The sequence below is a fragment of the Myxocyprinus asiaticus genome, chromosome 3, assembly GCF_019703515.2.
Source record: "Myxocyprinus asiaticus isolate MX2 ecotype Aquarium Trade chromosome 3, UBuf_Myxa_2, whole genome shotgun sequence".
NCBI lineage: Eukaryota > Metazoa > Chordata > Actinopteri > Cypriniformes > Catostomidae > Myxocyprinus > Myxocyprinus asiaticus.
The window spans coordinates 35,470,095-35,484,677 of record NC_059346.1 but is presented as its reverse complement, the minus strand read 5'-3'; the positions used below and the strand labels follow the sequence as shown (position 1 = coordinate 35,484,677).

The following is a 14,583-nucleotide window of genomic DNA, read 5'->3' as shown; positions in this document are numbered from 1 at the left end:
CAGTTCTGCCCACACATTTTCTATCAGATTGAGGTCAGGGCTTTGTGATGGCCACTCTAATACCTTGACTTTGTTGTCCTAAAGCCATTTTGCCACAACTTTGGAGGTATGCTTGGGGTCATTGTCCATTTGGAAGACCCATTTGCGAACAAGCTTTAACTTCATGGCTGATGTCTTAAGATGTTGCTTCAATATATCCACATAATATTCCTTCTTCATGATGCCACCTATTTTGCGAAGTTTACCAGTCCCTCCTGCAGCAAAGCAACCCCAAAACATGATGCTTCCACCCCCATGCTTCACGGTTGGGAAGGTGTTCTTCAGCTTACAAGCCTCACCCTCTTTCCTCCAAACATAACGATGGTCATTATGGGCAAAAACTTCCATTTTTGTTTCATCAGACCAAATTTCTCCAAAAAGTAAGATCTTTGTCCCCATGTGCAGTTGAAAACTGTAGTCTGTCTTTTTTATGGCAGTTTTGGAGTACTGGCTTCTTTCTTGCTGAGCAGCCTTTCAGGTTATGTCGATATAGGACTCGGTTTAATGTGGATATAGATACTTGTCTACCTGTTTCCTCCAGCACCTTCACAAGGTCCTTTGCTGTTGTTCTGGGATTGATTTGCACTTTTCGCACCAAACTACGTTAATCTCAGACAGAATGCATCTCCTTCCTGAGCGGTATGATGCCTGTATGGTCCCATAGTGTTTATAATTGTGTATTATTGTTTGTACAGATGAACATGGTACCTTCAGGCATTTGGAAATTGCTCCCAAGGACGAACCGGACTTGTGGAGGTCCACAGTTGTTTTCTGAGGTCTTGGCTGATTTCTTTTGATTTTCCCATGGTGTCAAACAAAGAGGCACTGAGTTTGAAGGTAGGCCTTAAAATAAATCCACAGGTACACCTCCAATTCAGTGCACCTCCTTTCAGAAGCTAATTGGCTAATTGTCTAAAGGCTTGACATCATTTTCTAGAATTTTCTAAGCTGCTTAAAGGCACAGTTAACTTAGTGTATGTAAACTTCTGACCCACTGGAATTGTGATATAGTCAACTAAAAGTGAAACAATCTGTCTGTAAACAATTGTTGGAAAATTTACTCATGTCATGCACAAAGTAGATGTCCTAAACCACTTGCCAAAACTATAGTTTTAATGACTTCAACCCAAGTATATGTAAACTTCTGACTTCAACTGTATTTCCTTCTGAAACAGGAAGTTGGGGCGAGACAGGTTGAACGGCTGACAGGTCTTGTTGCTGGTCCCTTTTTAAATAAATAGCCAATAGGCTTTAGTTCACAGCCACAAACATACCCAGAGTATGGTTTTGTTAAAGTATTTTAAGAAAACTTATACCCAAGAATATATATACACTGGCAGCCAAAAGTTTGGAATAATGTACAGATTTTGCTCTTATGGAAAGAAATTGGTACTTTTATTCACCAAACTGATCACAATGTATAGTCAGGACATTAATAATGTGAAAATTTACTATTAAAATGTGAAAAAAAAAAAATCTGAACTTCTTAAACTACTTCAAAGAGTTCTCATCAAAAAATCCTCCACATGCAGCAATGACAGCTTTGCAGATCCTTGGCAATCTAGCTGTTTGTCCAGATACTCAGGTGACATTTCACCCCACACTTCCTGTAGCACTTGCCATAGATGTGGCTGTCTTGTCAGGCACTTCTCACGCACCTTACAGTCTAGCTGATCCTACAAAAGCTCAATGGGGTTAAGATCCATAACACTCTTTTCCAATTATCTGTTGTCCAATGTCTGTGTTTCTTTGCCCACTCTACCCTTTTCTTTTTGTTTTTCTGTTTCAAAAGTGGCTTTTTCTTTGCAATTCTTCCCATAAGGCCTGCACCCCGAGTCTTCTCTTTACTGTTGTACATGAAACTGGTGTTGAGCGGGTAGAATTCAATGAAGCTGTCAGCTGAGGACATGTGAGGCGTCTATTTCTCAAACTAGAGACTCTGATGTACTTATCCTCTTGTTTAGTTGTATCTGGGCCTTCCACATCTCTTTCTGTCCTTGTTAGCCAGTTGTCCTTTGTCTCTGAAGACTGTAGTGTACACCTTTGTATGAAATCAGAATCGACTGACGAGTTTCTAGAGAAAGCTGTTTCTTTTTTGCCATTTTTGACCTAATACTGACCTTAAGACATGCCAGTCTATTGCATACTGTGGCAACTCAAAAACAAACACTAAGACTGGAAAAATATAACTACTGTCTAAAAATGTAATTTTCAAAAAGTAGCAATAATACTCAGAATTACAATAGTATAATATTAAATGGATGCATTATTATTATTATTATATTAATATTATCTGTAAGCAATATCATAAAAGCAAGTGTACTACTGAATATCAGCATGTTGTGATTAAGCTATAGCAGCCTTTTGCCTATGGTGATCAGATTTTTTTTCATTAATGTTTTCATGAATACGGCGAAGCTCTGTTGTGCAGCATTTTATTTTACCAAAAATAAAATTGCAATTTTTTGTTAAAAATTAATGATTATATTTTCATTCTATTAAAGCTGTATATGTATTAATTTGATTAAACACCATTTGATCATAACATTTAAGTAAAACATTTAACATGGAATCCAGAAAAATTTAAACGGAAAATGCAGAATTTGTATCTGTAAGACTTTATGAAGTTCTTTTAATCAAGTCATTTTCTGTGTAATTATTAAAAATCTGAGGCTTTTTATTTGTTGCCTAAGTATCGATTTAGTATCAATACCGAGGTACCAGGGCTGGTATCATAACGAAGCCAAACTTTGGTATCGGAGCAACCCCACAACAAATAATACAAAGGATTCGCAAAGGTGTTTGTTAATAGCAGTAAAAATTTTACAGGAGACCCAGACAGCCATTCAGTCAAATCTATTTCTATCATGAATGCTGGAAAATAAAAAATTGCCAACTCTGTGAATATAATGGCAATTACAATTAAGCAACATTTACTAAATGAATCACAGCCCAATTATAAGTATTACTAAAGACCAATCAGCTACATTGGCAATAATTTCCAGACTATGAGCAGAAAAAAAACAATGTGTTGGGACCACTTGGAAGACCATTGGGTGGTGAAAATGAAGTGTGGAAAGTAGTGTGCACTACAGCTGGTGCAAGTCTCCTTCCTCTGCCACACAAAGGTGTTGTTGGGTACTTTAAATGTTACTTTCTCAAGTGGTAAGCAAATGAAATACCATTTAGCGGCTAATAAACAAAGCCTCTTGTCAGATCCTCTTCAAAGAACCATATCCTTTGACATAATTGCCGGCCTTGTTTTTTTATTTTTTCCTTGTTTTTTTTTCTCTCTTGGACAAGCATGTGGTATGAGGGGACAACTAGACAAATCAGACACTTGAGGTGTATGCTGAAGGTAAAAAATAAGGAAACATGTTTTATGCTCCACATGGGGGTGGGTGGGTGAAGTAATATGGGTTTGGAACAACATGAGAGTGTGTAAATGACCAAATAATTTTCACTTCTGGGTGAATTATCCCTTTAACTCATTAATACACATTTTTGGGTTCAACAAATAGTAATTCCCTGGCTAACTGGTACTATGTGGGATGGTTTTTAAAAACCTTAACCATATGTCCATATACTTTTAATAAAGGACTGGCATAAAAAGTTTGCTTGCAACCACAGTGCGTAAAATTTAATAAATGAGACTGGCCAATTGCCCTATACCAACCAGCCAGCTGGCATTCTGGCAATAGCTAATTTGGCCTAAATATCTTTCTGGTTCCTGCACTGCATAAAACATTTCCACTCTCACCTTCTTTTTTAAATCTTGCTAGCATGCCTTATAAAGGAGCTTCAGAAGCAGCAAAGATCCTAGAAGGCTGGTTAGTGTAAGACTCATGGTAACAAGAGATCCCTGCATTGGCTCAGACATTCCTCTGTATCACTGGCCAGCCATGAAGGCTTTCTCGTGGCCCAGCATACTTAATCAAACTGTAATTAACAACAAAAGCAAGTCAGTGCAGGCACCAGAGGAAGCTGCAAGACTCAGCCACAATCACGCAGAACTCTAATTACCATAATTTACCATGCCACACATTTGACTGCACTGCTAAGTGGTACATTTGCAAGCACTTTCACTACAGCTCAAAGGGAATAAGTATTTTTATTTTTTTTATTTTGCTCCTTTTCAAAATTGGATATTCAAATATATCTTTCCATTTTTATTTTCAAAGGTATGTGAAACTTAGATTCATTTGTTTGTAAAAAACTTATGGAAACTATTTTAAGAAATATAAAACTATATAATTTATGACCACAGGAGCCATGTTTTTGCCTTTTAAATCCTATTCTGATATAATTAATTTTAAATTAAATAAATTACTTAAAAAAACAAAACAAATTCCAAGTCCAACTAAAGTCTTTTTATCATAATAAGTTAATTAGCTGACTAAAGAATTTGGTAGAAACAGTCATATAAAATGTTGCATTTTCTTAAACGCTTGTTCATAAAACATGATCACACAGTAAGTTGGCATGTTGTTTCCGACAGTTCTGGTACCCTAGGATCGGCCACATTATGCCGACTCACTGACAAGCCCCATCTCCCATCAGTCATTTTTGCATCAGCTCAAGCCTCTTTACATTCCCTTGTGGCGCGACTGGAAGCGCGTTGCCTCAGAAGCGTGGAAGACCCGGGTTTGCATCCCACATTGAAACTAGGGCTGGGTATCGCCAGCCACCTCACAATACATATTGTGACACACATGCCAATATACGATACATCACAATATCATGATTTCTTTATGATTCACAAGCTTTCAATTCCAAGCTGGATATATTTCAGTTATAATGTCCATTTTGTTTATATATATATATATATATATATATATATATATATATATATATATATATAAAAACAGGCAACATCTTGAACTCTTCATCATGTTCCTCAAACCATTCCTGAACAATGTGCGCAGTGTGGCAGGGCGCATTATCCTGCTGAAAGAGGCCACTGCTATCAGGGAATACCATTGCCATGAAGGGGTGTACCTGGTCTGAAACAATGTTTAGGTAGGTGGCATGTGTCACATGAATGGCCGGACCCAGGGATTCCCAGCAGAACATCACCCAGAGCATCACACTCCCTCCACCAGCTTGTCGTCATCCAACAGTGCATCCTGGTGTCATCAATTCCCCAGGAAAATGGCACACATATACACGGCCGTCCACGTGATGTAAAAGAAAACGGGACTCAACGGACAAGGAAATCTTCTTCCACTGCTTCAAGGTCCAGTTCAGACGCTCACATGCCCATTGTAGGCGCTTTCGACAGTGGAGTGGGTCATCATGGGCACTAGGACCGGTCTGTGGCTATGCAGCCCAATACGCAGCAGGGAGCGTTCCACTGCAGTTGTGACACATTCCTCCCGTAACTATAATTACAATTTTCTGTGACTTGTGCCACAGTAGAACTTCTGTTGGTTCTGACCAGACGGGATAGCCTTCTTTGCCCTCGTGCATCGATGGGCCTTGGGCGTCCAACACCCTGTCGCTGATTTGTGGTTTGTCTCTCCTCAGACCACTGTCGGTAGGTACTCGCCACTGCTGACCAGGAGCACCCCACAAGCCTTGCTGTTTCAGAGATCCTCTAACCCAGTCATCTGGCCATAACAATTTGGCCCTTGTCAAAGTTGCTCAGGTCTTTACTCCTGCATTCAACACGTTGACTGTGACGACTGATTGTTCGCTTACCATCTAATCTACCCAGACCTTGACATGTGGCCTTGTTAGGAGATGATCAATGTTATTTGCTCCACATGTGTGTGGTCATAATGTTTTGGCTCATCAGTGTGTGTGTGTGTGTGTGTGTGTGTGTGTATATATATATATATATATACACACACACACACACACACACACACACACACACACCGATCAGCCACAACATTAAAAACACCTGCCTAATATTGTGTAGGTCCCCCTCGTGCCGCCAAAACAGCACCAACCCGCATCTCAGAATAGCATTCTGAGATGCTATTCTTCTCACCACAATTGTACAGAGCGGTTATCTGAGTTACCGCAGACCTTGTCAGTTCGAACCAGTCTGGTCATTCTCCGTTGACCTCTCTCATCAACAAGGCATTTCCATCCACAGAACTGCCGCTAACTGGATGTTTTTTGTTTTTGGCACCATTCGGAGTAAAGTCTAGAGACTGTTGTGTGTGAAAATCTGAACAGTTATAGAAATACTCAAACCAGCTCATCTGGCACCAACAATCATGCCACGGTCCAAATCACTGAGATCAAATTTTTTCCCCATTCTGATGGTTGATATGAATATTACCTGAATATCCTGACCCATATCTGCATGATATTATGCACTACACTGCTGCTACACAATTGGCTGTTAGATAATCGCATGGATGTTTGTTGGTGCCAGACGGGAAGCCCGAATGACATGTGTGCACAGATGGCAGAGCGCAATTTGGCTTCACAGACCCTGCGCACATCCTTGTCCCACATGAAAAGCGTATTTAGTGCTCATAAAGTGAAATTAATGTAATATGGTTGCTTCATCGCCTGACGGAAATGCTAAGGACGTGGCTGACAAATAAAGGTGCATCTTAACATATCTATATCGATAGTTATAGATCAACAAGTCTCCATGTTTTGGTGATAAATTACAGGGTAACCCATGAAAATTAAGAGATCCAAAGAAATGTCTTGTAGAATTTATTCTTTGTCAAATAGAAAAACACGTCCTGATGACCCAATATAAATTCTACAAGACATTCTACAATGACCTCAGATCAATGATTATCTTCACAGAGCAACTCAAACATATTTGATTTTGCAGAAACAATCGGCAAATGTTGGCAACCCTTGAAAAAGGCACTTTCAATTCAGAGAATGCTGTGTTTTTTTTTTTTATATCTAAAAAATATTTCATATAATGTTTGACATACTGTAAATATATACAAGTATAGGATGGGCAAAAAGAACGGGTTGTAAAAAGTTTGCATTTTGACTGCTGTGCTAGTTTTTTTTAATTTTTACTTATAACATCTAAATTGTACTAAAATTTCACTTCAGAGTTTTTTGGGTTTCTTTTTTTTCTTTTTGAATCTCATGTAAGGGTCACATTAACAGTACTGCAAGCTGTTTGGTGGTGAGAGCAATGACTAAATTAAGGTCTCTATTAAAGTAAGCAAAACAGAAGCATGACATTTTCTTGGTCTCAACAGAAAGAAAAACATCTTTGTGTTTCATATAGGCCAGTTGGAAATGCATTCAGTAAGTGTAAAATCTCTGTCTTTGAATTAGACAGGTAGCCAGTACCTCACCACAACCAAATATCTTGCTCAATGGGCTAAGCTCGCCTTCACTGAGAGAACAACAATGAAAGCTCTGTGGCCAATTATAAAAGGATACCTGCCGTTTTCCTGTGAGTCTGCCACTGTCAGACTGTTTTTTTCCCCTTTTTCTTTCAACCCTCTCCTTTTGGGGGCCCTTTTGCAGCTTTATTTCAGAGTGGCCACTACTACTAAGCGAGAGCCCTAAACCAGGCAGGGTGTACTTGCCCGCTTTGACACAATCAGACATGGCATGAGTCCACCCAAACACCCAACTCTGCCAAACTCATCCCACACATTCAGGCCAGCTGAGTGTCTGAAGTCTCATAGGTAAACAAAGTCATTATTGTCTCATCAAGCACATAAAAAAAAAAAAAAAGTAAACTTTTTAATTTTAGGTGAGGGCGTTAGCCCTGTCTAGAGAGAGTATTAAGCTTCTGAGAGTATTAACAATTTTGCTGTCAGGATAAATGGGGGACTGTGAGGATAAAACAACCAGCATGTAATGATTCATAGAAATTTATATTATTTAAATATATTAAATTATTTTTAAAAAACATGTGTAAAAGCACACTGATATAAGAAAAATTCAAAATGTGACCTTGTATGATCCAAAACCAAACACACAATCCAAAATCAGCCAAAGCCTCTGACGCACATTGAGTTCATACCAATTTCTCATCCACAGTGATGAGCTGGGATCCCTGTTCCTGCTGTTCTGCCAGCCTCCATCCTGACGTGCTTACTGACCTGCAAAACAGGAAGATTAAATTAAAAAATAATTGTGATAACAAGTAGACATACACTAAAAAAGCTGTACTTAAGTAAAAACACCCACATAGTAAAGTGTTTTGAGGAGAAGGATGTGTCAAGGGAGAGGAGAGAGGAAGGAACATAGCTTTCTCCTTGGCCCCCATTAATTCTGCCTTCTGAGTTTCTGGAAAACTACTACTGTAAATACTAATAGTTATCTCAAATTGTAAAAAAAAATAAAATAAAATAGTTTACTCAACTTAAGCTTAATTTTTTACTATTCTTACTAGTTTTAATTAAGTTACCGTTATTCTCTAAACCCTAAAGGTTTCATTGATAAAAACTTTTAAGTTGTCCTTAAAAAGTACTTGAAATGTCACATTTTGGAATCATAACTCAAATATTTACGTTCATTAAACTTTTGTTTCAAGTTCTACTACCTCAAAATTATCAAGTACAAAGGCTGTGCGGAATACCCATAACCCTTGTGCTTGAATAAATGATGTATATTTTGGTCAAAACAAGGGAACTTATGTAGAAATATAATTTTTGGTATTTAATTCTTATGACTATTGTTGTTGTAGGGCCCTATGATTTCCGCAATGCAGAAAACACGAACGGAATCCAGTCATGAAAACGGAATTAACTATTAAACGTGAATGTCACGGAATTTGCCATATTTGGGATAAAATGAATGTATAAATGTACAGTTAATCAAATTAAAATCGTGATATGTCCTAGTCCAATTATTTAACCACAAAAGGCTGAGATTTAATTAAACAAATAGCCTACACGGTCCTGCTGAACCGCTTGCGTCATCAGTAAGTGAAGGTGAGAAGACACTGCTTACACACTAACCGCATGGCCTAACATGCCAAATAAATATTTTTCATCCTTTCATTCTCAATCACCTTTTTGCCTATGTATTTTTAATCGCTTTCCATACTTACTTAATCTACAAACAAACAGAGAAAAATGAAAAGTTTATCCAGTCAGAATTTATTCCTTGATGCTTACAAAGCAAAGCGTAACAACTGTTTCACAAATCTGAGTCAGAGTCAGAATCAGAGTCTGAGCTCCACCCCGTCAGGCCTTCAGAACTTCCACAGAATCCCTCAACAGTGCAAATGAATGAGCATCTAATGTCAGATTGTCAGATTCATCAGCCAATCAGATTGATTTATTTGTTCTTGGTAGGTGTGGTCTTTAGGATATGTCCCAGTCTAGGCCTTCTAGCTGGCCTTGAGTGACGCAATCACGCTTTAAGTGACGTAATTTGAAAGCGAAGAGTGCGAGATCTTGTTGACGAGACGGCTGTCATCACTGCTGGTATTACCGTTGAGAAAGAGATCCTTATGGATTTAAAAACATGAGATGTTCTGCATGACCGTGTGATTGCTTAATTTATTAAACAGGAAAGGAGGACTGATTTTCACTTCAAGTAAATTGGTAAGTGCTTTTTGCATTGTTATAGCAACATCAAGAGTTTTCTAAGTGTAAATTAGGCTGCTGGAGCATTCAGTGTCAGATCAAGTTTTGAAAAGTAGTGATGCATTCCATTCAACTCGGAAAGTCGGATTTTACAACTTCCTACTAGGAAAAGTGCAATGGAATGCATCTTGAAGTCAGAATTACAACTTGTAGGCACGTGCAGAAATTCTCAACAGAGATGCAGGGGCATGATGTCACACAAACATGTCGACACTCAGGGAGATATACAAAGTGATAAACATTCACTTTATTAAGTAATATCGATAAATGAGTTCGTTTCCAAATTACATGATATTAAAGCTTGTTTAACAAACGCCTGCAGAAACAGGTGTATAAAACATTATAATCTCTTTTGATAATCGTACACCTGAAGCACAAATGCTAGCGCTGCAGCATTGTTTATCAGTTGGGTTGCTAGGAGACATCTCTGTGTTGCAGTTCTGAATATCGGGGAATGGAATACATTTATGGTCGGAGATATCAAGTAGGAATATCCCTCATCCAACTTGAATGGAACGCAGCATAACCATGTACCCTGACGAAATTAAATTTATTGCAAGCAACATTTAAATCGCAAATATTATTAGAAAGATTTTTCCAGGTTTTATAGACCTCCTTGGTAGATTCATATGAAGACTGAGATTTTTGAATGTTTGTTCGGGAGACATTCATTTCACAAACAGTCATGCTCCAGTTAAAATTAGGCTTGCTTGAGCATTAAGTGTCATTTCAAGTTCTGGCTTTCATGCGTGGACGTGTTTTTAAAATGTCAATTGGTATTATTAGTTAGCTGCGACATAATGTATGACGCCCAAAGGCATAGGGCGTCTCATTCATTGTGAAACTTAATGGCATGAATCACACTGAAGGCCTAGACTGTAAATGCATGGCCCGCCACTGTTAATGACAAAGAACAGATCACTTTATTCACTGTGAAGCACAGCACATGCATACTAAATATTTATATAATTTAATTATAGCCTTCGGCGGTTTTATAAACGCATTAGCCCACAGAGTGAATGGATTTTCTGCAAAAACATCCACCAAAATAAAAGCTCCATTTAACTAGATGTATGAAACTGAAAAAATGGGACAGAAATGTATTACTACTGTACAGTAAAATGTAATATTCAATGTAATAATAATAATCATGACAATAATATTATATCAATAATAATTACATTACATTTAAACAATATCTCACAAGCAAGAGTTTCCTCACTGCTTAAAACTGTGACGGTTAATTGTGCACTGTATTTGACCAAAAAAACAAACAAACTCCAAAGTTGTTTTGGAATTTAATCATTTATTATGTTCTCAATTGATTAAAATTGATTAGACAGTTTTTTTTAAAGATAAAATGTAATTAAACTTTAAAACCCGGAATTCAGGGGAAAAAAAAACAGAAATCGCAGAATATTGGAAGAATTTAACGGATTTCATAGGGCCCTATTTTTGTTTTGTTAGATGATAGTTTTGATTTGTGTGAAGTCACCATGAGGGTGTTAAATTTGTTAAATTTAAGCCATTCTTTTTTGCTCAATTGCACTTTACAAAGTGCAGATTTATGTGCACTAAAAAGTACTGAGGAGAATCCAATGTGCCATATGGCTAATCAAGATTCCAGTCATAATTTCTTACTGTATAAGACATGCTTTAACTCAATTTAAATATTAAATAAAAACAATGATACATACTTTAAACACAGATGAGTTAAGTTTACTTGTAACTTGTAAAGATTAGTTGAAAAATTTAAGTTCAGTTTACTTGAGCCAAATTAGTATGCGTACTTAAAAAAGCATGCAAACCAATTGCCTTAAAAATGTAAGTAAGGCCAACTTATTAGATTTTACAGTATGATCCATTTAGCAATAAACAAGTCATTCTGCTGATCTACAGTCACAGTCTTTGTGAATGGAACGGTACAAAACCATGTGAAATTTAAAGTCGGCATGAAATGGAAGTTGCGACTTCCGTATTGTGACGTATTTCCGAATGAAACAGTTTATCGAGCAAGAAAAAAATGTGGGGTGGGGATTTGAGTTTATCCATTGGTTGTTGATTGAACTGTGAAAATATGGGCGTTGCATAGCGGAATGGAGGCAGATCAGAGTGCGAGTTTGCAGTGGACACGCACACCCCTACCACCGTGCTGCTTGAGTCAGAGCCGGTTATCGGTGAAATTGAGCAGCGAACACATTTATGATCAAACTGACAACATAAACGCATGAGCATGTCACTGTTTTTGCTTACGAAGAGGCTGTAGCCGTTGAAAAACGAGTGAGTAAAAGATAACCATATTTTAACGTTTTGAATCACAATACACTAAATATAAAGGGAAAAAAAACACTTACTCGTGCTGTGCATCCCAAGATAGCTGCAGTCAAAAATATAAATAAACTCCAGAGGCATCCGAAGCATTGTATTCATTAGTCATCACTTAAGCAATTCTGATGTGAAATGTCTCGAACACAACCATGAATTTGCCGTTATTCCTCCTAATTCTAAATGTAAATTTAAGCAAGCTGACCCGTAACCAAGGAAGTCTGGGTTATGGAACGATAATTTAAAGGAAAACAGACGAAAATACACCTTGCCATCTTCACCAACATGCGATTGACGCTTCGTTCAACTCTACGCAAGGTTGTGGTATTTATAAGAAAGGGGCAGGGTTTAAGCTGACTTAATGATTGGAGAAGTCCTGCATACGTGACCAGAGAGAAGTCTGTCGTTTCACCGGAAGATCGAGTTATTACATTTTGATGAAAGATTACGAGGTCAAAATAAATGAAATAAATAAATAAAACATATGCATGGATGAATCATTCACAATAAAATTAATAACATGCATTTAGAAAATAGATAGGGTGAATTTTCATTTCATGCCAATTTTAAGAGTAGCTGATTTGTCATAAAAAATAAAGCAGTAGTTCCAAGCAAGGGAACCCCCTCACTGACCTTTTTCATTTTGTTTTTAAGTAAACAACAAATGGCCATTAGATGATGGAAATTAAAGCCGCTTGAAACTAATTAGTTAGCTACTGTTTAGGACTTCTTTTGCAGGAGACTCAGACCACTATCCAATGGTCTGTCTGTCAGGGGACAGTCACTTGATGGTGTAGCAAAAATTTGAATGCTCAAATGTGCTATGTTTACAAACTAAATATTACAAACATTCAATAATATACTTTACAAATACCAGGTAATACTGAAGAATGAAAATAATTGCAATCAAAAAAGAAAAGAAAAAAATACCCCATCGATATTTCACAAACTTTCAATTAATAGCCAAGGCTGTGTAAGTAAAACAACGGTTCTTAAGCTACGTGCAAAATCAGAGCAGACTTTGTGTGCATATTAGGCCAAACTTCAGCACATCAAGGATTAACAAGGTGTTATGCATACAAAACAACTATTAGATCATTATGTGAATATTATATATACAAACATAATTAAATTTTTTAGAGAACGCATTAAAATAATTTCTAAAAAAATCACCTAGTCATAAGAGCGCTGTGCTTGCTTCAATTAACGCCATAATAAAAAATAAAAAAAGCATTTGTAAGAATATCTGGCATGCAACATTTTATGTAGATTTAAAAAAAAAAAAATAATCTAATTAAAATTTGTCAAATGTCTACATCCTACTACAGTCCATTAAAATAAAGCCTCAGATAGGGTCACCACATATTGTTGCACCGATGGATTGAGTGTGGGAGTAAGAAATAAAAGTTTGTTTTAGTGGCCACAGAAACCTGTACTGGACCTGCACAAGAAGGATGTGATCTAACTACCTACCCAGCTATCCAGCCATAAGGAACAGCAAAACCATAAATGATACTCCTTAGCACATTACAAAATCATATTAGAACAAGTCAAGTAAATAGGTTGGAAAGTAAGGAATTTAGTAAATCAAGACTACAGCTTAAAACATTAAACAGGTAGGTAAATAAATAAACATTTCCCACTAAGCAGAGGACGTAAGCATTAACCAACAATTCACTAACAATTGAAGGAAAAATAGTTTCATTATCTAAAGGTAAACCTCTTCGTTTTATAGTAACATGTGAATATCCTGTATTTTCCTCCTTGGTACAGAGGGTCAACAGGCTGCCCTTCACAGAAACACTACATATGAAAAACATGCTGAAATGTAGATCATATGGAACAATATAGTATTACATTTGAACATAAACAAATACAGAAAAGCTCCCCGTTTCTATCGGATGATGATGATGATGATGATGATGATGATGATGATGATTAGATGGATCTCAAATGACAGGAGGGCAGATTTTAGATTATAATTTATTAGTAAACTGACATAACACGTTACATCTTGCGGTTAGACGCAAATTATTTGTGTCTTAAGGCTGAAAGTGTCACGGCGTCGTGCACATCTCAAACACACATCATAGAGAATAAACAGATCAGTGTCACTGTTAGTTAGCTAACCGGCTAACTGTAGCACTCTTTACAGACATGATGCAAACATTCATCGACCGTTCTGTCTTTGCCCGTAAATATATAATGACAAAACAATCATTTTAATTTTTGGTTATTACCTGACAGGATTCACAATTGTTTTTGCGACTGAGTTAGAAGCGATAAATCGGCTTAAACCAAAGAATGACATTGAAGAAGCCATGTTGACATGGTATGTGCACTGTACGGCAAGACCAAAAGTCCAAAACTAAGCGATGCGTGTTTCGAGTCCCAATGAGAGTGAAACAAACTTTGAAAACCGTCTGAACATCTTGGGGTTGTTCAGATGAGAATTGAAACACCACTAATGACATATTCTAATTAACACATGCATTTGAGTTGGCGCTGTTTTGTATGGTGGCTTCATTTGTATTAGTTAATGCATTTTGAAGACACTAACAAAACCATATCAATAATTTAAAAAGAATTCTGGAGGTATTGAAACTTCTTAAAATATGTTAAAAGAAACGAGAAATTATTAACTTGTATGTATTTAATTTATTATTATTATTTG

The 14,583-nt window shown here is 37.0% G+C and overlaps 1 protein-coding gene across 1 annotated transcript in view; it reads right to left on the bottom strand.

Moving 5' to 3' along the window:
- Positions 1 to 14,291, bottom strand: part of LOC127429920 (NADH dehydrogenase [ubiquinone] iron-sulfur protein 4, mitochondrial-like) — a 30,796-nt gene extending 16,505 nt beyond the window's left edge. The window contains exons 1-2 of the mRNA XM_051679283.1: positions 14,150 to 14,291; positions 8,012 to 8,090 (exon numbers count right to left, since the gene is read on the bottom strand). Coding sequence (XP_051535243.1) covers positions 8,012 to 8,090; positions 14,150 to 14,232 — 162 coding nt within the window. The 5' untranslated portion in view covers positions 14,233 to 14,291. The remainder of the gene's footprint in view (positions 1 to 8,011; positions 8,091 to 14,149) is intronic.
- Between the last annotated feature and the right edge of the window lie 292 nt (positions 14,292 to 14,583).